Source organism: Malaclemys terrapin, chromosome 4 (genome assembly GCF_027887155.1).
Source record: "Malaclemys terrapin pileata isolate rMalTer1 chromosome 4, rMalTer1.hap1, whole genome shotgun sequence".
NCBI classification, from domain to species: domain Eukaryota; kingdom Metazoa; phylum Chordata; order Testudines; family Emydidae; genus Malaclemys; species Malaclemys terrapin.
The window spans coordinates 14,534,502-14,559,253 of NC_071508.1; the positions used below are offsets into that span (position 1 = coordinate 14,534,502).

Below are 24,752 nucleotides of genomic sequence, written 5' to 3' on the forward strand. Positions count from 1 at the left end.
AAATCCACCCCAGTCAAGAGGGCCAGCCCAAGGCCTGTGCAGCACTTATTATCAAGACTTAAGTGATACACAGGCATCCTACACAAGTGTGAATTTCACCCTTAAGACCTTAGGAGAAAGGGTTCCAACACCACAAGTCACACCTTCGTAAGCAGATTTTCATGGACTTCTCATTATGCTTGGAGTCACTTGATGTATCTAGAGATATCCCTGAGATGTGTCTCTTTGACGTATTTGCGATGTCTTTAACATTTGCTTAGGCACCTATGTATGCTCTTTAAAATAAAGCAATACCACCATTTTAATTCATTAGAGAAAAACGAGACTGGAAAGGGAAGGAACACAACTGCCATAAAATTCTAGACAGCAGCTTTTGTAACTGAGGATAATTATAAGCCAAAGGTGGCAGTTTATCATAATTGCAGGGATCCTGGTAATGCTGTCCAGAGAGGAGAATAATAATGGTCATAGTAACGCTGTTGCTAATAGCTGTGCCTGAGTAGGCGTCTCCATTTAGGAGACGTTCGGCATTCTGCTCGTTGCACGTTGTCTGGAGTTGGAGCCTGGCTCCCAAGTCATTAGCCTGGGTTTAATCCTCCACGACACCCACATTGAAGGGGAATCTCATTTAAATTCTGTAATTGATCACTACCCTACAAAGCGATTGGTTTGCCTGCTACTGAACATATTACATGGGTGCTCTTCTGAAAGCACTTTACAAACATTAAACTTCACAAACTCACCCCCTCGGCATGTGGTAGCAGGAAAGCGTTAGCCTCACATCAAACTGAATCAGGAGATCAGCAGCCTGACTTTTCAAAGGTGGCGCAGTCATGACATGCCGTGAAAGCTCAGCGTCTTCCTGGCTCAGGTTCCACAGGGAGCGGGCATTAGTACTCACGAATTCCTAGCTCTCGATGCTGCGCTCAGACCCTCTTTCTATGGGTCTGACTCAACGCCCACTGCAGTCAATCAAAAGACTCTTATTGACCTTAATAGAAATTGGAGTCGTCACTATGGGCTCAGTCCTGCTCTCATTTAAGTCAATGGCAAAGCTCCTATTAACTCAGTTAGGCAAGGGTAAAGCCATACATACAATGGGACACAAGAGAATGTGCCCTGTGCTATCCACTGAAGTGTGATATCACCACATACAGGCTGACTCTCAGTGTTATAAAAAAAGCCATGAAAAGCAAATTGGAAAAAAAATTAAGGTATTAAACCTGTTATGCCTGCCATGAAACAAAGCAATCAATTCTTCTGCCAAATGCATTTTAAACTAATGGTCACAAGAGATCCCAAACTCTGTATTTTGCAGTGGAATGGGCAGGATGTAAATTGGTAATAAAAACACATATTATACTTAATGATTTATTGACAACAAGGGTCAGAAAATTAGTTGTTCTAATAGGGTTTTACCATGACAAGCCATACGTTAAGAGCTTAGAAATTGTGTATATCATTATCAGGCCTATGAAGAAAAAACATGGTCTTTGCAATTACAATTTGTGTTTCCCTAACAGCTTTGGTTTGAACTCATTTTTGGTACATGATTCATCACAATAATCTGATGTGCAAAGTACTAGGTGCAACAACAAGAAGTGGCAATATTTGTTTCTCTGGGCAGTAGGACTTTTTAAGCTCCTTGTGCAAATATTTCTGAAAGTCTGTTTACACGAAATCCATCCTGAATGTGAGAAGACAGCATCAATGGGGACACAACTCAGCTGGAAATGGAATACATCCCACTACCGCCAGAATACAGAGTGTCCAAGAGTCAAATGAATTGGGCCTCCAAGATGGACAGGATTGTCAGCACATAAGAGGTCTGGGAAATAGATTTGAGTGTAGGCAGAGAGCTGTATTATAGATTTCTTTAGTTTACCGATGCTTATAATTGCCACCAACGTAGGAAGGCTAATTATGCATAGCGCCGTTAATCCCTGATTTATAGAACACCTTTTTACAAACATCAAACTGCCTTACAACCTACACCCACCACTAAATTGCAGCGCACGACAGCTTTTATAACAGTGCTGTCAACAATGCACAGCTGGCTTAGGATAAGGACAAATATTGTATGCAACTGAAACTGCAGGTGGAATGTAGAGGAGTAGAAGATGGACAGAACCCATATGAGACTTTGCTAGGACACCAGAGCCACGGCCCAGCCCTACCTAACTCTTGCAACAGTGCCATGGGATCTTTAATAACCCCCAGTAGTTTTAGATCTAACCTGAAAGACCACATCCTCCCACACCACTCTGAGACAGCAGCTAAATGAGAGGAGCACCCATTACTGGGGGCTACCCAACAACCCTTCCTGAATGTCTCCCTCCCATCCAAGTATTGACCTAGCCTAATGATGCTTAACTGAGGAGATCGTAAATGCTCACAACCAAAGGTTTACAGCTGTGGGCTTCCCTTGGGAGCTGGAGATACTGCCCTACACACACTCTCTTCTCTGCCTAAAGGGATCATTTAGCAATGGACGTCAGAGTAGAAAAGTGACACCTCACCATCAGGTTATGCAAACGCGTTATTGCATTAGCTCTTAAGACTCAGGATTTGAACGCTGCAGTTGGGCCAATGTGCAGTGAAACTTTATGCCAAGTGATTTCAGACAGGAAAGGTAATAGGAAGTGCTGTTGTGCAAACAGCTGGTAACAGCAGATGCCAGTTCACCTTGAAGGGGTCAGGTCCTTAGAGGTGCTAAATAGATTAGATCCATTGATTTTTCAGTGGAACTACACTCATTTGAACCCAAAAACAACAAGGAGTCTGCTGGCACCTTCAAGACTAACAGATTTATTTGGGCATAAGCTTTCGTGAGTAAAAACCTCATCTGTTAGTCTTTAAGGTGCCACCAGACTCCTTGTTGTTTTTGTAGATACAGACTAACACGGATACCCCCTGATACTTGATCATTTGAACCCAGTGCTTCCAACCCTTTTTAAAATTGTGCTTGCTGAACTTCCTGGAGGGGAGAAGATTGGACTAGGCAGGATGCATCTGCTTATGGGGGCGTGGTAAACCAACAAGAACACTACTCACCAGTCAGCCTCTTCCAGGTAATCAACTCTGTGTGGCACTGTCTGGTTGGCCAGAGCCACTTGGCTATCACTCACCCTAAGCAGGATTAGCAATGCTGTTGTACTAAAAACAAAGGAAAAAGTCAGACTCGGCCTCCAGAGCATTTTTGTGTGAAAGTACATCATTAGTTTCTCCCTCAGCTCCCTGCTCTGGACTAGCGAGCAGCCAGAATACGAAGAGACGGAGGGCTTCACCAAAAAACCAACACTGCTCTCTTTCCCCTATAAAACGTCTAGCTCCCACTACTCATCAATTCAGCCCACTCAGAAGGAGCTGAGGGGAATGGCCTAATTAGCCACCGCCAGCCCAGCCCAGCCCTGCTCCCTTGACAATCCTAACTGTGGGCCTTCCTGTTAACCCTCTGCCTGCGAATCCCAGCACGCCATCTACCTACCTCATCACACGGCTGTTTCCTATTTCAGTGAGTTCTGTAAAAAGTACAGCCTGGAGAGCGACAAGGGAGCTAATAAAGTAACAACTCTAGTAATAAGCAGGATCCAGAATGCCACAATTGGGATAAGATTGCTGGGTTAACTAGAAGTGGGGAGAAGGATACAAAAGAGCAATGCACTTGGCAAGTGATTCTCTCTGTTTCCTTTGCTATTAGGAATATATTGTAGCAAATCCAAACACACCCAGCGCTTCACGGTGGTCACTATGCTGCATGGTGGTAACCTAGAACTTTGTGGTGATAGCAGGAACAGAACTCAGATCCTCCAGTGCCAAAACAATGAGCCGCTGATCACTTGTGCGAAAGGAGAATCTCTTTTAGCTGCTTTCATTACAGAGCCAATGACACACAGTTGAGCAGTTCTGCCTCTGTCCACTAGAGAGCGGCAGTTAAGTATTCCATAATTATACTGTAAAGAGCATTGAGGGTCTCAGATGAAGCTGCTATAGATATCTCAAGTATTAATGAATAATAACAAAGGAATATGAGCAGGAAAGGGACCAAGCTCTCATTGAAACACAGCTTTGAAAACACTAGCCAATGTGGCGAACAAAATGATGAGAAACAAGCGATGAGTACATGTGTTTATGTTTTAAGTTCGATCTGTTTGAAAGATTTCCCTGAAGTCAATGTTGTTCTTTAATGACTTCTTTTGATTTCTTCCTTCCAAGGATAATTTGTCCATTATGGATTAGCATCATTCCTTTGCAAAGATCTTTAGAAACACGTTCTTTGCTCAGCTATCCTGGTGTAAATGCAGAATAAGAGCACCAGCTTTGAAAGAATTGCTCCAGGTTTAAACTCATGTGAGTGAGATCAAAATCTGGCCCTGAAACTATTTCGATGCATCCTTCTCTCTCCAGAATCTTCCCTTCCACCTCTACCTTAAATTGGTTTTTCACTGGTGTGTCCTCTATTACACTTTAAAAAAAAAAATCTGGTAGAAAATCAGCTGTCTGATCCTAAACTGTAAAATATTGCATTAGTCCCTGTAATACATCCCTCTCTCTAACAACTCCAGGACTTCAGATAGGCATTTTATAGGAATGTGCAGTTTCTGTCCATAGGGTCACTGCTGAATATAAATGATCTTTGATTAAATACAAACTGTGCTCCTTGTGCCCTTTAGAGGTGAACTGCAAAATTGCAAACCTTTATTAAGAAAATAATTGGACTCTTACCAGCAAACCAGTTGTAACATTACAAATACCCTGAGTCATAGCAGTCCAACCACCATCAGGCAACAAATCCTATATCAAGAAATACAATTTACATCAAGGGCTCGGCTTTGTTTTTGTTTTTTCCTGCAAGGAATGGCAGCAGAATTGTTTATTGATGAATAAATTCAATTGTTGTTCACACAAAACAGAAATAATTGGCCAGTGGAAAAAGAAAACATCCACATTGTAAACCACAGGGCAACAGATATATACCCCCCCACACACACTTATACACACACACACAATAAATAGCATGCAGAGTGAGAAATAAACACCGCTGACTTAGAGCCGATACTTTAATAAAACTGCATATTGTAATAGCATGAACTGCAGTTAATGATCTCAGGATTTTCTTTTTGTTTTTTTCAGTGTAGCTCTCAGAAAAGTAAAGGGCCAATAGCCCTTGTTTCTGACAGGCATAGTGGAAGCAGTTGTTGCTCAAACTTCCAAACTCAAACTCTGCCAACATGTTTCAAACTCTGATCTGCGACAACCCCTGCTGTTCTGGTTCTGAACCAACAATTCTGACACATCTAATTTTTATACACTGAGAACTAACCTTAAAAAGAAACAAAACAAAACAAAATCCTCTCCCCTGGATCTGAAAAAATCCAGCGAGTTTCTTCAGAACAAGCCGCGCAGCACAGTTAAAAATCCCACTGTCCCAGGGTGCCCAGGTTCTCTTCTCTTCCTCTACCATGCCCATCACTGTGGTATCTGAACCCGTTGTGATCATGGAGATACAAACTCTACCGGTACCAATCTTTCCGGGACCGAGATAACAACAAATCATAATGTACTTTACATGACCTCCTTGAAGCCCCTTTTTAAGATCAGGGCCCAGCTGGGCTTGGTGGTGTACATAAACATAGCAAGAAACAGCTCCCGCCCCAAAGAGCTTACAACCTAAACGGTTAAGACAGACAAAAGGTGGGAAGGAATGAAGGATTATTATCTCCATCTTACAGACAGTGAACTGTGCACTAACACTGAAACTAAACCTTTCCCACCACAGCGGGATTTTTAAAATTTCAATTTCCTGCTTATCCTCAAGAATCGCAGCCCAGCAAGGTCCAGGAGACACTGCGACATATACAACTGCCCGCACATCTACACAAAGCACGGGGGAGGTGTGTGGGGGGGTCTCGTTTTAGGTCTATCTACTCTCTGAGATTGTATCTACACTATGATTTTTGTTATTGCTAAAATTTCCCATCCCCAATTGATCTCCACCAATTACAGCAGCGGTTAGCTCCCAAGGGAGAGAGGGCTGCAGGGGACTACCAGGGTTTTAAATACTATGTCATCTGTCCCTGCTCAGAGCAGGTCTGCACGAAGAAGGAAGATTCTGTTGGGGCTCCTAGTAAGAGAGAACACAGTTGGGAAGTGAGAAAATCAGGGCAGCAGGCGGAAAAGAGGGAGAGAAATAGTTTTTGAAAGAAAAAGAGGGAAAGGGATCTTCAGAATAAAGAAGTGAAAATCCAGGGGAGAGAAGATTATGAGGCGAAGGGGCGTTAAACCCCAAAACTCGGGGAAATCCTCCTAATTATCCCTTCTAATTAATATAAAGCACACATGCAGATAAGGCTCTTTACAAGCATTCATGAATTAAAACTTCACGACACTCCCAAGAGGCAGGAAATATTATCATCCCCATTGTACAGAAGGGGGAAGTGACTGGCCCAAAACCACATTTTGAAGAGCTGGGCACAGAAGCCATCTCTCCTGACACCCAGCCTCAGGGTTTAACCACAAGCCCAAAATTCGCCTCCTGCAGGCAAGAAACACAGTCCCCTTCTTACAGGAGATAAGTACACTATCATCTGTATTTTTGGCACTGTAATTTCTAAGGCACTTGTCTGTTGACAGAAGCTATTGCATTTCTAATTGAATCATCTATTGCATTTTTCTTGGCTCAAACTATCTGTAACATGCTTTGCCTACTGACGGAAATTATTATGTGTTTGCATCCCTTTCCCCTCCCATGAATTTTCATGAGGCTTTTTTAACTGCACAGCACACACCCTAAATCTATGATAAGGGAGACTAGACAGTTATTCCAGACTGAAGACTGAAACTGCTCTGCAGACAGATTCACAGAGGATATGTTCTTCTTCGCTGGCTGTGTAGAAGCTGCTGGCATGACCCTTCCACCAACAGTCCAGAGATTGTCTAGGTTGTTCTGAACTAGCCACAGTAGAGTAACCAGTTTTCTGCTCCCTGTCCAACAGGGGACGGCCATCTGTCTGATGAACTGAAATTGCAGTGTTTGGGCTAGGAAGACTAACCAAGCTTGTTAGGATATCAAACATTTGATCAGTTTCACAAAATTCTTGTAATGGAGGTAAGTATCATTATCCCATTATACAGATGGAGGGACAGAGGTGGGGAGGTCATGCAGTGAGTCACAGACAGAGCTGGGTCACTTAGGGCATTGACGTCAATAAGAATCTTTCCACTGACTTTAATGGGAATTGGATCAGGCCCTTCATTTGTACTATTGTACAGAAGAGGAAGCACAAGTCCTCTGTAAAGTATATTGATACCGGAGATTAAAATCAGTGCCTTAGCTATGAAAGTCTTGGGAAGTAGACGGTACCTCGCCCAGTGCACTAAATGCCCTAACAACAACTATGTGGGTGAAATGAGACAATCACTACGCTCTCCAATGAAGTCACACAGAAAAATGATAAGACAAAACACCCTATCACCCGTGGCCGATCATTTTTCACAAAGGGTCACTCCCTATCTGACCTCTCAGTCCTCATCCTCCAAGGAAACCAGCACAACACGTTCAAAAGATGAACCTGGAGTTTAAATTCATAACTTTGCTAGATACTCAAAATCAGGATTCAGTAAAGACACTGGATTTATGGCTCATTACAATAAGCGGGAACACACTGACCCTCCTTTGCCCGACAACTGCAGAGTTGTCAAGTGCCCACTTCACCCTGAATGGTCTCTTGCAATGTGCTAACTCCTTGTGCTTAATCTGCTCCACCTTGTATATAGCTGTGACTCTTGGAGTACCTTTTCCAGGTCTGAAGAAGAGCTTTGTGTAAGCACCAAAGCTTGTCTCTCTCCCCACCAGAAGTTGGTCCAATAAAAGACATTACCTCACCCACTTTGTCTCTCTCAAATCTCAGAAGAGGTGGGATGGGAAGGTTTGGGAGCTGCAGAAATATGGCTCTGTAGTGTGTTTGAGAGGTGATAGTGCAAACCACTGAGGAAGAGGGTGAGAGAAACGTTCCCTGCCTGGGAGGCTGCTGAGCCTTTAAAAGCACGAAACAGACAATTTAAGGATGGGGGAGTATTTCTGGGGTCCCCCTCCCCCTTCCTACCAATAAATCACTGGTGGTGAAAACGGGTCCGGTGTTGAAGTCCTGGAAATCTCAGCTTTGTAGGAGAGTCAGAGGGAGCAGGGAGATTCAGCAGAAGAGATGCAAGGCATCTTCTTTTATTCCTCAAGGGAGGAAATTGACAGCCACCTGTGTGTGCTGCTTCTCTGACTCCAGCCAGCCGCAGCTCAGCAACAGGGTGGCAGCGGAAGGGAGCAGGAGAGAGCAAGCAGCTCCCAGGCTATAAAACTCAGACCCAAGCCAGACGCTGTTCACACATCGCAGGCTGCATTCAGAAGGCACTACAGCACCTAAACAGAGACCAGACATTTTAACACCAGAAACCTGGCTTCTTTCAAGCTACCCTCTGGATGAAAAATCCAATAGATGGAGCATCTCTAAGGTGCTTCTTATTTATTTTTATTGCATTTTTAAAAAACAAGAAAGTAAGTTTTTTTTTCTTTCTGAAACTTAACGACAGGGGAGAAGGGGGTAGGGGGGATTTGGGAGCTGACCAGCCCGGGCTGAAAGGAGATTTGGAGTTGGCTAGCGCAAGAGGGAGAAGAGGGATTTAGGAGCTTTCCAGGGGGATATTGCATCAAATTACTCAAGAAGAAGGTTTGAAATTGACCTGCCTAACAGGAGAGGAGATTTGCCATCAGCTAGTTGACTTGTCTGAAACCGAGAAAGAGAGAGAGAGAGAGAAAGGATTCACTCAGGGGTGGGGAAAGCAACAGGGGAAATGCCCAGCTCCAGGATCTGGGGGTGAGGAAATGGAACTGCTCCAGCTCAGCTTGCTAGAGAGATTCATTTTAAACACGCCACTTTGAAAAAGAAGTTTGCTGGTTCCACGGTTGTCTCCAGCCCCAGCAGCTCTCTTCCCCCCTTGCCAGCCGGCCGCCGCCTCCCGCCCAGCTCTCCCAGCAATGGAGCCGGATTGGGAAAGGAACAGCAGCGACCCTGGGGACGTCCTGACCCAGGTGGGGGATCTCAACTGGACTCTCTTCCACACCCGGGACGAGGAGCTAGCCCGGGCCGAGATTGGGGTGCTGGCCACCATCCTGGCAGTTGCCGCCGTGGGCAACCTGGGGGTGCTGCTGGCCATGTACCGGCTGAGGAAGAAGATGAGCAGGATGCACCTCTTCATCCTGCACTTGGGGCTGACCGACCTGGGGGTGGCGCTTTTCCAGGTGCTGCCCCAGATGATCTGGGAGGTGACCTACCGCTTCCTGGGGCCCGACCTGCTCTGCAGGGCCGTCAAGTACCTGCAGGTGCTAAGCATGTTCGCCTCCACCTACATGCTCATCATGATGACTCTGGACCGCTACATGGCCGTGTGCCACCCGCTGCGCACCCTGCAACAGCCAGGCAGGCAGGCCTACCTGATGATCGGGGCCACCTGGGTGTTCAGTGGCCTGCTCAGCCTGCCCCAGGTCTTCATCTTCTCATTGCAGGAGGTGCACCAGGGCTCCGGGGTGCTGGACTGCTGGGCTGACTTCAGGTACCCCTGGGGCGCCCGGGCCTACATCACCTGGACCACGTTGTGTGTCTTCATCCTGCCCGTGGTCATCCTCACCATCTGCTACAGCCTCATCTGCCACGAGATCTGCAAGAACCTCCGGGGCAAGACGCAGAGCGGAGCAGAGATGGGAGCGGGGTGCCCCTGCAGCCAGGCCTCCCGGGTGAGCAGCGTGCGCACCATCTCCAGGGCCAAGATCCGCACGGTGAAGATGACCTTTGTCATCGTGCTGGCCTACGTCGCCTGCTGGGCGCCCTTCTTCAGCGTGCAGATGTGGTCGGTGTGGGACGAGAACGCCCCCGATGACGGTGAGTGATGGGGGGCAGGGGGAGAGCCGGGCTGCAGCGCAGGGGCACCTCATACAGCTTGCCAGCTGCAGCCACCCCCAGGCCGGGGTGTGTACATGGGCATTCAGGGCAGCTATTGGCTTCTAAAGCGTGACCCCTGACCCCAACACAGGTACGTACACACACAAAACACGCTCACACCAAACATGCAGCACACACAGAAACAACACACTCATGCAGAATACAACATATACATCCTCAGAACACACAAACAGCACACATATGCATCCAGAATACAATATACACACACAACACACTCACGCAGAACACACAGAGAATACACACACAGCACACCACAACTAAGATACACTCACATACTCAATCCTCCAATATGCAAAAACATTTTGTCCGCACACAAATGATAAACACAGCAAAAAGATAATCCCTCTGTTGGTTTGTGATTATTTACACACATTCTACACACACACACACACACACAAAGACACAGTCTATGCGCACACACACACACACACACACACACACACACACACACACACACACACACACATTAAATGCACATCCAGTCACAAAGATATACTCACATATTCACTCACAAAGCTATATATACTCTTCCATACACAGACACATTCATTCAACAAAGGTACATAGTCACACCCACATAGACAGACCCACACGTACTCACAAAGACTGAGCAGCACACATTTTTACAAAATAAAACAGATGTCTGTCTGTCTGTCTCACACACACACAGTAATTATCATTCATCTCCATTTAGCTTAGAACGAGCAGTATGCAGGTGTGTATTGTGTGTCTCCGAGTGGATACAGATACCTAGAATAGTGCTTCTCAACCTTTCAGTCTGAGACACAAAAATTGGCTTGAAAATTGTCCCACTGTCGTTAGAGTTGGTATGGCAACACACATTTTTTCATGTTCTCTGTGTATATATATCTTCCTACTGTATTTTCTATTACATGCATCCGAAGAAGTGGGTTTTAGCCCATGAAAGCTTATGCCCAAATAAATTTGTTTGTCTCTAAGCTGCCACAAGTACTCCTTGTTCATTCCACTATTCACTGTGGTACAGATTATTTCCAAACTGATCAGAGACGCATTTCCAACAAACCACCATTTTTTGTAATCAATAAAAATGCTGGTTTTTTATGTTAAAATGTTACCAATGTCACACCGCAAAATGCATTTAACAGAATCCCGGTGCAAAGTGCTAACGTTATCCCTGATGCAAAATCGGCTGGCAATACTTTGCTTTCTCTGTTCTTGCTTCAGAGCTTTGCCGCACTTCGGCTCAACTAGTTCTTCAGACATTAGCAGTTTTTCTGTGTTGCTTTCATCACAGTCATGGCAAAGGGTGACATTTTGCAAAGATATATAGATGCAAAAGGCAGCAGCATTTTTAGGAGGAGATCATTAGAAGCAAGTGTGAGATTTTATTTATTTCTTAAAGATTCCGATCCAAGGCTCTAGATGCCCTAACATAATTAATCATACAACAAATACAATTAAATTAAACCCAAGGGGACTTGTGCTCCTAAATCCTCTAGGTGCTTTTGCAGATCTCCCCCTTACAGCCTCACACCTTATATCTGGATATTCAGTAAGGGTGAAATGCAGCCCCCGGGCAAAGGGACAGCACAAAACCCCATAACCTAACTCTAAAGGCTGAAGAGGGACTTAAGTAGTGTCTAAGCCTGTGCAGAGAGCCAGCACAAGGGTGAATTTCACCCTTAAGGCATAGAGCCACCGCTGTCACAGTGTCTTGAGTTTGAAATTCAGTTCCCATTGAGCCGTCAGTCCAAACGCCAATCACCATCTCTAGCTATTTAATATTCAAAGAAATAGAATTAACAACTGCTTCACCGGAAGCAGTTCTCACCTAGTCATACTTATTAAAGTCTTTAATTTCAGACACTGGAGCAGAAGACGAGAATGTAATCTTCCTACATGCCTAACAACAACACTGCCTTTCACAGGGTCATTAGGATTTCAGCCTCTAAATGAAAGCTTTGACAAAGTTCAAATGAGACTATTTACATTGTCTTCTAGTCTACCCTCTTCATCCCAAATTGTGTTTTCTCAGACTTTGTCTATCGTGTGAATCAGATCCCTGTAGTGACAAATAAATCCTATTGAATGTATCAACTCTCAGCTGGCTATGCTGGATTACACAGCCACTCAGGGTCAGAAAACAGTGGGTCAGATGCTGATCTTTCCTACAAGGTCATAAATCCAGAATAACTCCACTGGACATTAATGGAATTACTCCAAATTTATTCTGGTGTAAGTGATACCAGAATCCGGTCCAGTTTCTGCACAACGTTCCCTTCAAGAAATAAAAACATCCTGGGCCAGATTCGGATTTACGCGAAGGCCCCTTTACTCCGCTCTGACGGGGGTAAAGCTAATCCATGCCCATGTTAAGGCTCCTTTATACTGCTAGAGCGGTGTAAAAGGGACCTTAATGTAAATGAAAGTCAGGGCCTTCAAGTTCGAGCCGCTGGTTTAAAATTTTTTATTAGAATAGCCACTGTACAATGATACAGACAAGCCGCCACTAGGTGACTTTAGATAAACCTAGGTAGAAAAGAAGTTGCTGGTGTTCAGCTCCTATCTCCTCACAAAGTCCGTAGAAAAATCTTTGACAGGGCCCTTGAGCTGATAAAATATACCCGTGTCACAGCAGCTGGTAAGTTGCACCTTAGGAGATTTTCCTCTGTCCTGCAAGAGCCTTTCTGTATCTGCTGCAACAAGCTCCCTCTATACGCTTGAGCCAAAGCCCATTGAAGTCAGTGGGAGCTTTTCTGCTCACTTCGGGGGTCTTGGAAAGCTTTGATCCTAGCAACATGGTCACTCCCCAGGCCCTGACAATAGCTGCTTGCACCATCAGTCTGGACAGAATAACACCGTTCCCACTGAGCTCCGGACACCCTTACACACGCTGGGTGGCACTTGACTCACGGAGCGGTCCATAGACTTCAACGGGATTGTCTGAAGAGTGGAATACGTCTCATGAGTCAGGGTGCTGGAATCTGGCCCTGCATATTAAACAAATAATGGAGAAGGCTAAGCATTTGCTCGCCCGGCGTATTTGTAGAGAAAAGTCTGCAGAGCCAACTCACTGCTGTTATTAGAAATCCAGCCAAGCCCAGGACTTCTGCCCCTCCAGCCGTATGCATAGATTCCTCAAAACGCAGTGCCTTGTGCAATCCCAACTGAGTAGAGAAGATGCACATCAGGAGCGGCTCCATTGTTTTGGCATGTTACAAGGCTGTGGGAGGGCGGGGAGGATTTTAACTGTGTCCACTGTTATGATTTCAGTGACCTCCATAATGGACAGCAGGATAAAGCTTCTCATCGATTTGCTGGGGCTGTGTAGCCCGAGCAGGTCTTTAACATACAGCGTTGCATGGCGTTCAGGCTTTTGCCGAAACAGTGGCAGACTTTTGAAAAGGTGCCTTCTGATTGCTGAGATCAGATCACCTCCTCAAAGTGTGCGGGGAGGCTCCTGAGAGGGGACGGATGGGGTGTTTGCAGGTGTCTGTGACAATTGTTTAAATGTAGGATGTCATAAGCCACTCTCTGGCTACATAACACACACACACAATGGCTTTGGGAAATTGTTTCAGCCAGTAAATGGAAAGCCAGGCACCAGCTAGCTCCTGTCTCAATATTTACAGGCTCCTGATGGTTCCACAGGCACGTCTCTTCCCTCTTCTGACATGGAACGGAGCTCTTTGCACTCACTTGTGTCTGGAAGTTAGGCACCCAAACAGGATGGACACGCCACACACTGCCAGATCACACCACACATGTGGGTTGACTTACAGCCTCAACCCGCACAGGTGCAGGCTATCCCCGCAGAGTCCTGGTGGGGGCAGTGTTCTCCTGTAATGTGCATGGATGTTCTTATTTGTTTGCCAGTCACACCTGCCCAGCTGAGCTTAGAGCCCCACTGCGCAGGGTGCTGCACAGACACACAGTCTCTGCCCCATAGAGCTGATCGTTTAAATAAAAGAGGCAAACAAGACAAAGAGGGGAAGGGACGTGATTTGCCCAACAAATGTGTCAGAAGCAGGAATAGAACCTACATCGCAGGCCAATGCCTTGTCCACTTGGCCATGCTGCTTCTGTCAATACACCACTGGAGAATTAATAGGTGTTTTTAACATGTTCTTTGCAGAGTCCACCAACGTGGCATTCACCATCACCATGCTGCTGGCCAGCCTCAGCAGCTGCTGCAACCCCTGGATTTACATGTTCTTCAGTGGGCACCTCCTGCACGACATCCTGTGGTATGTCTCCTGCTGCGGGAGCTTCCGGCCTGGCCTCAAGAGGCAAAACTCCAACGGGAGCCTCTGCAGCAGGAAAACCACCATCCTGACTCAGAGCCACCAAACCGACACCCCTGGGATCCAGCTGCAGCAGGGGGACTTGAAAGATTTCTACCAGTCCTACGAGGACACGGTGACGGAGTCAGGTGTGCTCTAGAACAGCGGCTCGCGCCAGCCACCATTGCAGGATGCACACCTCTGTGCCGTCAGGCGATCCGCGCTGCTTGCCTGTCACTCAGAACTTTGAATGGACGTGGGACTAGAGGACACACCTGATGCCTCCTGGGTGGGGTGGAGGACGGGGGAAGGGCAGTCTCTGTGCATCGGGCAGAATTTTATTCTGCAGGAACCTGTGTGTTTAACCCGGCAAGCACCACAGTGTCTCTCTTGTCCTTATGTGCTTTGCTACTGTGCAGAAGCAGCATCTCTTTCACTCTTTCCCATGCACAAAGGAAATCAGGTCTGGTCCCCCTTCCACCTGCCCTTGAAACACCAGGAAAAGCAGTCTAGTGAAAAGATATGGTCAGTGTGCCTCTGAAATAACAGGGCTCCCCCTCCCCACCTTCACGGCTGTTCTCCCTAGAAGTGGGTATACAAACAAGCATCACTGAAGCTTTTACAGGGCCTTACTGAAGCAAAGCTTCCATTGAAGTCTTGGGGGCCTGATTCTCACTGACACCGATGTCTGGCAGGAGTCAGCCCACTGATGTCAATGGGGTTCCCCCCGCGGACAGTGAGAGGCGAATCAGGCCTATAGACTACCATGGACGCTTTGTCTGAGTAAAGCAGCATTTGGTGCACTGCTCTGAAGGGTCCCTGACACTGAGATGTACATTCGCAGATCAGTGCAGGAACATATTACAAACCAGCCCCCTGCCCTGAGGGCATGGCAGTCCGACGCTGGGAGGGGCCACAGTTCAGATCCACGTGGGTGGGCCCATATGCCTGCTCAGATCTGAGTGCAGGATCAATTCAAGGCAACAAGTCTATTCTTGCGCCATTCAATTCAACAGCCAGACGCCCCTTTGCTATAATAGGAGCAGGAGCAGGCTCTCAGGTCCAAGCCCGGCTGTCATTTACACTACTGTCAATCCAGAGTAACTCCTCGGGTGTCCATGGGATGGTTCCACGTTTCTTTTAAATAAGATGTCAAATAAAGTTGCTGTAAAGTGACCGGCGCTATTAGCAAGAGGCAGCTCAGCTAAGCCTGCCTGAAAGTTCATTAAAAATAATTACACAGCCTATGGACATGGTTCGCTCAGAGAGAAGAAAATTCAGCTCCCCCAGGTCAAAATGTACCTTTTACAATGTGTTAGCCGCTCACTCTGTTAATAGCTGTGTGCGACGCTGCCCTCTGCTGCAATGCAGGTGTAAAGAGTTCCCTCTGCAGACTAACTCCCTTGAGGTCACTGGAGTTTTATTAATTATGGTTATTTATATTATGGTAGCACCCAGGAACCCCAGCCATGGACCAGGACCACTTGGTGCTAGGCGCTGTACAAACACAGAACAAGAAGACAGGCCCTGCCCCACAGCACTTTATCTACTGCTGTAAAAACATTGTAAGCGAGCAGGGAGTCAAGCGAAGCGTTTAGGAGCCTGATTCACTGTTACTTTGCCCCTTGTGCAGCCATTTACCCCCGTGCAAAGGGTGTGTAAAATGCCACCAGATCAGAATGGTGCCATTTCACAGTGACACTGCACTGGTATGAATGACGGCACAAGAGGCAGGATAATAGAGAATCAGGCCTGGTGAGTTCTCTCCCTGTGCACGCTCTTCTGGTGAGTTTGTTCTTTGTATGTAATTGATGGCTGCAGAGCTTTATCGCCTGGCACCTAATTTGGCTGGAACCCTGGATGGGTCTATCGGGGGTCTGCAAAGCACAGGGGTGTATGTGTGCCATCTATTGACGGGTTGTTTTAGGGCAGATCCCATCGACAGCCCTCCTTGCTTTTTTTTTTTTTTTTGTACCGTTCCACAAGCTCAAAGCAAATGGCAGTTTTGCTGTGGTCAAGTAGCTGATGCCCAGATCTTAGGTAATCTTCATTATCCCTTTAAATTCTGTAAACCCGTTTCTCCTGGTTTTTAGCAACATTAGGCACCTGTCAGGGATGGTGTAGATAATACTTAGTCCTGCCTTGAGTGCAGGGGACTGGATTAGAAGACCTCTCGAAATCCCTTCCAGTCCTATGATTCTATTATTCTATTTCTCAGACTCTCAAAAAACCCAAACAAACCAAACCAAACAAACCACCAACAATCCATCATGTCTTTTCCAAGAGGGGACAACTCAGAATGACAGGGTCATGAAAACAACATCCTATTCCCTGTGCCACAAGGCGCAAGGTTACCTGATGCACGTGATGCCTGTATGTGGCCACAAGTTATTACATAGCCGCAGCTGGCCTGTGAAATTACCATCAGTGGGTTTGCAGTGTTGTTGTGGCCATGGTCCCAGGATATGAGAAAAGGGGGATGGGGTAATATCTTCTGTTGGACCAACTTCTGTTGGTGAAAGAGACAAGCTGTTGAGCTCCACAGATCTCTTCTTTGGGATCCCTTGGTGGGAAAGTACTGGTCCTCCCTGCAGAAAGAAAGGGTTCCCTCTTTCCACCCTGCAAAGGTTAGTTTTGTTTTGAGGTGCAGCTTGCCTTAGTGCTTAGAGTAAACCTGCCTTGTAGAGACCTTTGGCTGAGCTCAATAGTTCACATGCTCATCCTGCGCCTTTGCTGTGTAACTTCCCAAAGGTACTTTGCTGCTGTAGGAAGCACCGGTCATGGTTCCCGAGAGGGACCTCTTTCCTCTGAGTTTGCACAAGCCCCGGCCCATCTGCCACACAGGATGCTGTCCTGTTAAGAGATGTAGTTGTTCATGTTCTGGGGTCCTGAACACTTGTGATCCTTAAAGGGCTAGGTGGAGGAGTCCTGGCTAAATTCCAACTAATCTAGACAGATCCGGCCTCCCTAAATGCATTGTGCCATTTCAGCTGGATTCAGCATTCTTATTTCTTGGCCTCGGCTGTTGTGCGGTGGTGCTGTGCGCTATTAAACAGCTGCTGCATTTCATCTCAGAGGTGGCTGCATCCCAGTGGCTGATGATGAGGAAACTGTACTATGCATAGGTTGTACATCAGTTAGTTAAGCTCGCAAAGGGCTTGAAATGGCCCATGCAAAGCTCGTAGAGTGCTCTGGGGTGCTACGGTGGGGACTTTCAAAAGGACAGAAGGACAGTTCAGGGGTTAGGGTGCTAGCCTAGGACTACCTGGGGTCTCTGCCACAGGCTTCGGCAAGTCATTCAGGATCAGACCCTCAGAGGGTACCTAGGCACTCAACTCCCATTGATTTCAGTGAGAGTTAGAGCCTTAGCCTCTCTGTAAAAAAATAGGGGACAATAACACTGCCTACTATACAGGGGCATTGTGAGGCTAAATACATTAAAGATTTGGAAGCGCACTGATATTACAGTCCTAGGAGCCATATACAGACCCTAGATAGGTATCCCACACCTATTGAGTTAGGCACATCATTCCCTTAGGCTCTGTTGAAAACTCCAGCCTACATATAGAAAATGCCAGATTACATTACGCTTCTGCGGTGACCTCTCCCTGCGTTGCCTTGACTTCAAATCACGTCTCTCCCCTTTTGCCAGCTCTTCTAGAAAGAAAACCAACAAATCCATCTCTCTTTTTGACATCTACCCTTTTAATTCTGTAGCCCCATTTCTCCTTAGCCTTCACATCATTTCCCAGTCTCCAAACCGATCCGTCATGTCTTTTCCTACAGGGGACAACTCAGAACAACAAGATCATGAAGACAAAAAAAACCAAAAAACCTCTGAACTCACAAATTGATAAGTCTCAAAACCCTTCATTTAAAAAAATAAATAAATCCCAAGTTTGACTCTGTTTGAAATGTACTGGGGGCTGCTGGCAGTTCCTTTGCTCTGACTGCAACTGCTACCAGCCGCTAGGTTAGACAGTGCACATCATCGTAGGAAATAGAACCCTACTGTATCACAAAGGGACCCACGGCTTCGAAAGCTTTTATTGTTTCGCTTTATTTCTTGCCAAATTCTAAGTGGCACAGAATAGAAGAGATGGCAACATGCCGCATTTTCAGCAGTCATTTGCTAACCAATAGGTTTTCTGTGAGCATTTGGTATTTATTCCTTACGTGTTACTCAAGGCAACTGTGTTACGTGGCATACAGAGCCCTAGTGTGGTGTTATTTAGGCCTCTATTCAGCAGAGCATTTAACTACATTCACACATTCACCAAAGAACACGTTTATCTTCTGAAGTTAAGCATGTGCTTAGGGGCTTTGCTACTAGGATGCTAGCACCTTCTTAAAGTTAAGGCTCTGCTTAACTGCTGGGCTGAATCAGGGCCTTCCTGCAGAGCATCACCTGGGGAAAAGCACGTCCTGCCCCTTCCGGGTACATCTCCCAGCCCTGGTGGAGAGAATCAGGCTAGTGGGGTGCACACTAGTTCTCAGTGTAAAGCGGAATAGACAGAGCTTTAAAGGTGCGGCTCAGGTTTGTCTGTATCTTTAATAAACGCGTAAAAGGACTTGTAATGGTGTGTTTGCCGTGATACTAAGCAGACTGAGCATATCAAACCCCAAATCTTGTTTGAAACTGTTTAATGCAGGGCAGTGACTGGGTTGTATCAATACCGCTGGCTTTTCTAAATGAATACAAGGCCCCTCTTCAAACTATCAACCACCATCAGCTCAAGCCCTCGCTTAGGGTGACCAGATGTCCCGATTTTATAGGGACAGTCCCAATATTTGGGGCTTTTTCTTATATAGGCTCCTATTACCCCCCACCCTCTGTCCCGATTTTTCACACTCACTCTCTGGTCACCCTACCCTCGCTCAGAATTTCAGAGATCACGAAATACCTCCCCTGGAAGCCTTTGACAGGCAATACTTCCCCACTCGAAAGCACTGAGTCTGGGAATGAAACAAGGAAAACTTCACTGGGGGAAAGAGAACACAGAATCAATCCGGGAAAACACAGGAGCAATATAGTTCAATGATATATATGCGAAGTCAAACACTCTCCCACAGTGACCTGGGCAGTAGTCTACTAACCCCACCTGCTGGTGTAAATGCCCTACAGGCAGGGCCAGCATTTCCACTAGCCGACCCTAGACGGTCGCCTAGGGCGGCAGGATTTGGGGGGTGGCATTTTACCGCCCTTGGCGGAAATTCGGCGGCGGGGGGTCCTTCCGCTCCAGGTCTTCGGCGGAAATTCGGCGGCGGGTCCTTCACTCACTCCGGGACCCGCCGCCGAAGTGCCCCAAAGACGCGGAGCGGAAGGACCCCCACCGCTGAATGCTCAGAGGAGGAGCGCTGCTGCCTAGGGCGGCAAAACCCCTGGCGCCGCTCCTGCCTACAGGCCAATAGCCTTTGCTACATCCCAGCAGCTCTCAAACTTTTGTACTGGTGACCCCTTTCACATAGCAAGTCTCTGAGTGCGACCCCCCCTTATAAATTAAAAACCCTTTTTTATATATCTAACACCATATAAATGCTGGAGGCAAAGCTGGGTTTGGGGTGAAGGTTGACAGCTCGTGACCCCCCCATGAAATAACCTCGTGACCCTCTGAGGGGTCCCGACCCCCCAGTTTGAGAACCCCTGCTATATCCCTTCCCCATCTGTTAAACACAGTTTGGAGACAGTGAGGTGGGTCACAGTTTCAGAATCTCAAGGGGACACTTGAGCAGAATTGTTTCCAGCCCCCTGGAAAATGCTGCTTGGTTCTGTCCTAAGGCTCCACTACCTAAGATGTAATGACTTCAGCTTTATTTAGCTGTGCTGAGGTCCTCTGCAGCTTCAGAAAAGAGCCCTCGCTGCATTGCACCCCGCACACCTTTATGTCTTACCATAAAGTCCTCTCAACAACACATGATCCCCTGGAAAGGAAAATCAAGAGGACACAGAATCCTCAAACAAAGTCCTTGAAACAAATTCAGAACCGTTTTCACCTGGATCTTCTTTTAAGCCAGTTCCATTACCTAACCAGTTCTGAGCTTGCCGCTCCCCAAGTGTCACTGGAGGAATTCTGGCTAGAAAGCTTATGCAAAAGAAGATGTCTGTAGTTCCACTTCCCCCTGTTCACAAATAAACGAGTCAGAGATTTCCTCCCCCTCTGGAGCTTCTCTCCAGCTGGAGTTCTGGATAAATCGCTTATACAAATACAGCAGCTCGCTGGCTGTTCTGCTTGCTGTTTGCCAACAGGTGGGAGTAGAATGCTCCTTACCCTCGCCAGCTTCAGGCCACCGGGTTTACATAGACTTTAGATTATCCTTCTTATTGATTTCCTACTTACTCCCGGCATTCCGTGTGCACTCAACATTCCCATGAGCTTCTCTGGTGCATATCCTTACAAAACTGATCCCTTAGTTTCCTGGGCACTGCACCTTTACATTTCTAAGCATGCTGCTTGTCTGCAGGAACCCAGCTGTTTTCTTCTCAGAGCTGCTGCAGCCTGTTACAGCCAAGAGACCTACATGCTGCGCTCTCTGCTGGGGCCTTTTCTTGGTGTTGTTTTTTTTTTTTTTTTTTTTTTTTTTTTAAAAAGGAGATATCCTATCTCCTAGAACTGGAAGGGACCTTGAAAGGTCATTGAGTCCAGCCCCCTGCCTTCACTAGCAGGACCAAGTACCAATTTTGCCCCAGATCCCTAGGTGGCCCCCTCAAGGATTGAACTCACAACCCTGGGTTTAGCAGGCCAATGCTCAAACCACTGAGCTATCCCTCCCCCCTTGTTGCTTTTTTTCCTTCCTCTAAAACAAAAGCCATTTTCAGCTGAGAGCCAGGTCCTCTGCTGGTATAAATCAGCATAGTTCCATTGAAGTTAATGGAATTATCCCAAATTTTCACCAACAGAGGATCTGGTCCCAGAAGCCTATGGCTGTTCTTGGAGTCTAGAAAAACACAAGGGGTCTGATTCTCCTTGACACAAAGGCCGCTTTGCATCACTCTGTCAGCGTAAAGAGGCTTTAGAATGAGTGTGAATTTACTCACCCTGCAAGACCCCTTTCCTCTGCCTGAACAAGCAGTACTGCCACCCCCAAATGTTCCAAGAGCACGAGTCCGCTCCCCCAAATCATGAGACTTTGAAAATAAATAAAGGATGGAACCTTTTTCTTTGCTGGTTTCTGCACCTTTAGGTCACACTTCGTTCCCATTTTCAAGCATCCCTCCGCAACCACGAGGGCTAGAAATTTACTTTTTGAAATGAAAGGGTGGCCTAGCGACTAGAGCGCTGGTCAGGAATTCAAGAGTCTGGGGTTCTAAGCTTGGATATTAGACCCGTTTGGCCGGGTGACCATGGGCAAGTCACACCCTATCCCTGTGCCCCAGCTTCCCCATCTGTAAAATGAGGACGATGAAGGATACTAATGTTCTTTATAAAGCGCTTTGAGATCTCCTGATGAAAAGCGCTAGGTATTAATACTAGTCTCAGAAAACACCGTGGTTCCAGCAGCTGGGGCTTTAAGAAAAATCACTAAAACTTGTGAGATTTGTGATGAAAATCACAAGAGCTGGCAACACCGTGTAACTGAAGACCAAGGCTTTTGGGTGCTAACGCAATAGAGGATCGATCTAGTGAGTACACAGCCACGGCTCCTTTGCAGTCAGTAGCTCAGATAGGAGGGTGATATGCTTTGAGCGGGGAATAAATGGCAGGTGCAGATGCATCGTGAACAAAACTTCGGCTTTCATATAAAGCAATAGGATGAGGGAGCAGAGCTCCTACTTGGACGTAGCGATGCAGATGCTTCTAAAAACCACTGATTTCAGAAGTCTCTCATGTGCGTTATCTGTTTCTAATTTGACTTGACAGAGAAAAGACCTGGGCGGCTTTGAATCAAAATACATTTCACAGTGCAGCTGTAGACAGCATCATGGCCAGTTCTCATTGCATTCCAAGCGAATGGCACAGCTCCCATGGACTGGAACGGGAACAGGAGGAGGACTTGGGAAATCACTACAAAATCAGCTCATTGGTTTGTGAATATAAGCCACTCGCTGGCAGCCTTGCTCAGTCCCTGGAGAGCTCAGAGATGCTGCTGCAGATACAAGTTCCCTTTGATGAAGCGTGTCTTGATTATTAATGTACTTCTGCAAAATCAATTGGCCGAACAACCACTATGGGCAGGAAGTTAGAGAGAGGTTTAACCTGGGAGGCTCAGTTCCAGCCCCACCGAACATGCCAGTGTTCTGGCTTAGGCCCATAAGCAATAGGCCTGATCCTGTGAGGTGCTAAGTACCCTGGACTCCTATTCAAGTTAACAGGAGTTGCGGGTGTTTGGCACTTTGTAGGGGAGGTGTAGCCCCACTGGAGCAGGACCGATGTTACCAGCCTGGAACTGCTTTCATTACTCGGCATCATCCCAGTGCAGCACAAAGCCTCTGCACTACTTTAAACTTAAGCGGCACTTAAATCACGCATAGACCTTGCCTCTTGAAGTTCATATATTGACATTGAAATTGACTATAATGCATAGGGAAATCTATTACACACAGAAACCAACAGCCTGATTCTCCACTGCCTTGCACCTGCTGTTGTCACGTATGCTTTGCACCGGTATAAGTGACTACACAAACTATAGGGGAACGGTCATTCAGGCCCCAAGCGTTTGCCATACCAGATCAAAGCATAGGTCCAGCAAATCCCTCACCCTGCATCTGGCAGGGGCCAGCGCCCTACAAAACAGCACACCAAAGCCAGGTGCCTGCAGGGAAGCCGAGTGATAGGATTCTGTGTGTTCAAGTGCATTTTGTGCCCACGGACTGTCAAGCGTGTTATTAAATCCTGGCTCTGACATTACTCCTGACATTTCAGAATCAGGGCCCCTCTGCTCAGAAAGGTAATTGCGAGACAGTCTGGGATCAAAGCTGCAGGCTGGAAATTGCTGTGAAGGCTGAGGTGGTGTTTTGGGACAGGATTAGGAAAGGCTCACAGAAAATGTAGGTGGAATTTCATTTTCATGGAGTGAGAAGGCCAGAACATTATTGCAAGACAAATAGCGCAGGACTGAACCTTAAACCCTTCCATTCTCATACTGCATCTTGAAATTTAAACTGGGAGCAGTGCGTGGAGCTTCCCTGATCATCTCTGATCCTAGGGGCTGCAGGGGTATGCCGGTCTCTTCCAGGAGCTGTGCGGAGCCTACCAGATTTTTAATAGCTTGTGAACCCCAGCTTCCCCCCCGCAGCGGGGCAAGCCGGTGCTCGCGGCTCTAGCCCCAGGGGGGCAGAGGGGCGAGGCCCGGGGTTTCCGGCCCATAGTGCAGAGACTTGCCATGGCCTGGATGAAATGAAGCAGCAGGCCGGATCCAGCCTGTGGGCTGTAGGTTCCCCACCCCTGATCTAGCTGGTTGTTACATGCAAATTAAGTATTGTATAGTTCACAAGGGATCTCTTCTCACCAGTCTGAACTGACTGTTAATGAAGGATTGGAAAAACTTCAAAGGGAGAAAAATAACAGCAAGAAGCAAATAAGGGTGTGGGGGGAGAACCCTCTCAAGATGCATATCTAAGGTTTGCTGTAGTACAGCGGGGCAGGGGGAGCCAAAGAAGTAATTGGACAGCAAATTTGCTTCATGAAAGAGGGGTTGCCCAGGTATGGCAGAGAATGTTAGGTTAGATAAGCTTCTTTGGACAGGAGAATAATTTGCATGCAGTGTTATTGTAGCCATGTCGGCCCCAGGATATTAGAGACAAGGTGGGGGAGGAAATAAGAGATATATTACCAAGAGGATAGTCTTAGTTAAGTTCAGTGTACAGGAAGTGTGTTATGATTTTGTTTTATACATAACCATTTGTTTCCAACAGTCTGACGCATGGTCATTTGAATGTCTGCTCTTTGATCATCAACTTATTCTTGTTTTCACCACCACAATACCTTCGTGCTCTGGTGTTAACTGAGGATCACCACTTTGCTTAAGGCTTACAAGCTGGTGTGTGCTGTTCCAAAAGGAACAGCAGCCTTCTCCCTGTGGGAGGGCCTTCTCCTTCAGTGGTAAGGGGCTGGACTCTGCAGGGATACGCCGAGGACGCAGGGGCTGGTGTGTGCCTATCACTACCTGTACAGAGACTGCGAGGCCTGTGGAGGCCTGGAAGGTAGCACTTGTGCTGCAAGCTAGTGGTTGCGGGGAACTGTTCCACAGCAGGCACAGAAAAGACTCCCTCACACACCCGACAAGTGGTGGAGAGGTGCTTCACAACCCCGGGTACCCCTGACAAACATGACTGTCCTCAGCTAAAGAACGTCGCAGGCAAATCATCTTCAGAAAAGCGAGCCCCTGCCTTGTGGCTGGGTCTGATTGCCTGCAGAAGTGCCCAGGGAACTGTCACTCAAACACTATGAAGAGCTTTTAAAAAAATTAAAAAAGAGGAAGGGAGAAAAAAAAAAAAGTCAGCGTTGGTCAAGGGAAAAGACAAAGGCGATCCAGGAAA

The 24,752-nt window shown here is 46.8% G+C and overlaps 1 protein-coding gene across 1 annotated transcript; it reads left to right on the forward strand.

Annotated features, from left to right (window-relative positions):
• Positions 1 to 9,028: 9,028 nt before the first annotated feature.
• On the forward strand, positions 9,029 to 14,435 carry AVPR1B (arginine vasopressin receptor 1B). Its single transcript, XM_054025261.1, has 2 exons — positions 9,029 to 9,929; positions 14,128 to 14,435. The coding sequence occupies exons 1-2, from the start codon at positions 9,029 to 9,031 to the stop codon at positions 14,433 to 14,435; spliced, it is 1,209 nt and encodes a 402-aa protein (XP_053881236.1).
• The last annotated feature ends 10,317 nt before the right edge of the window (positions 14,436 to 24,752 follow it).

Bases quoted from the DNA above. Each gene is read 5' to 3' on its own strand.
- AVPR1B (XM_054025261.1), top strand. From the start codon at position 9,029: ATGGAGCCGGATTGGGAAAGGAACAGCAGCGACCCTGGGGACGTCCTG. The intron at 9,930-14,127 runs GTGAGTGATGGG...TGTTCTTTGCAG, and splicing joins CGAGAACGCCCCCGATGACG to AGTCCACCAACGTGGCATTC.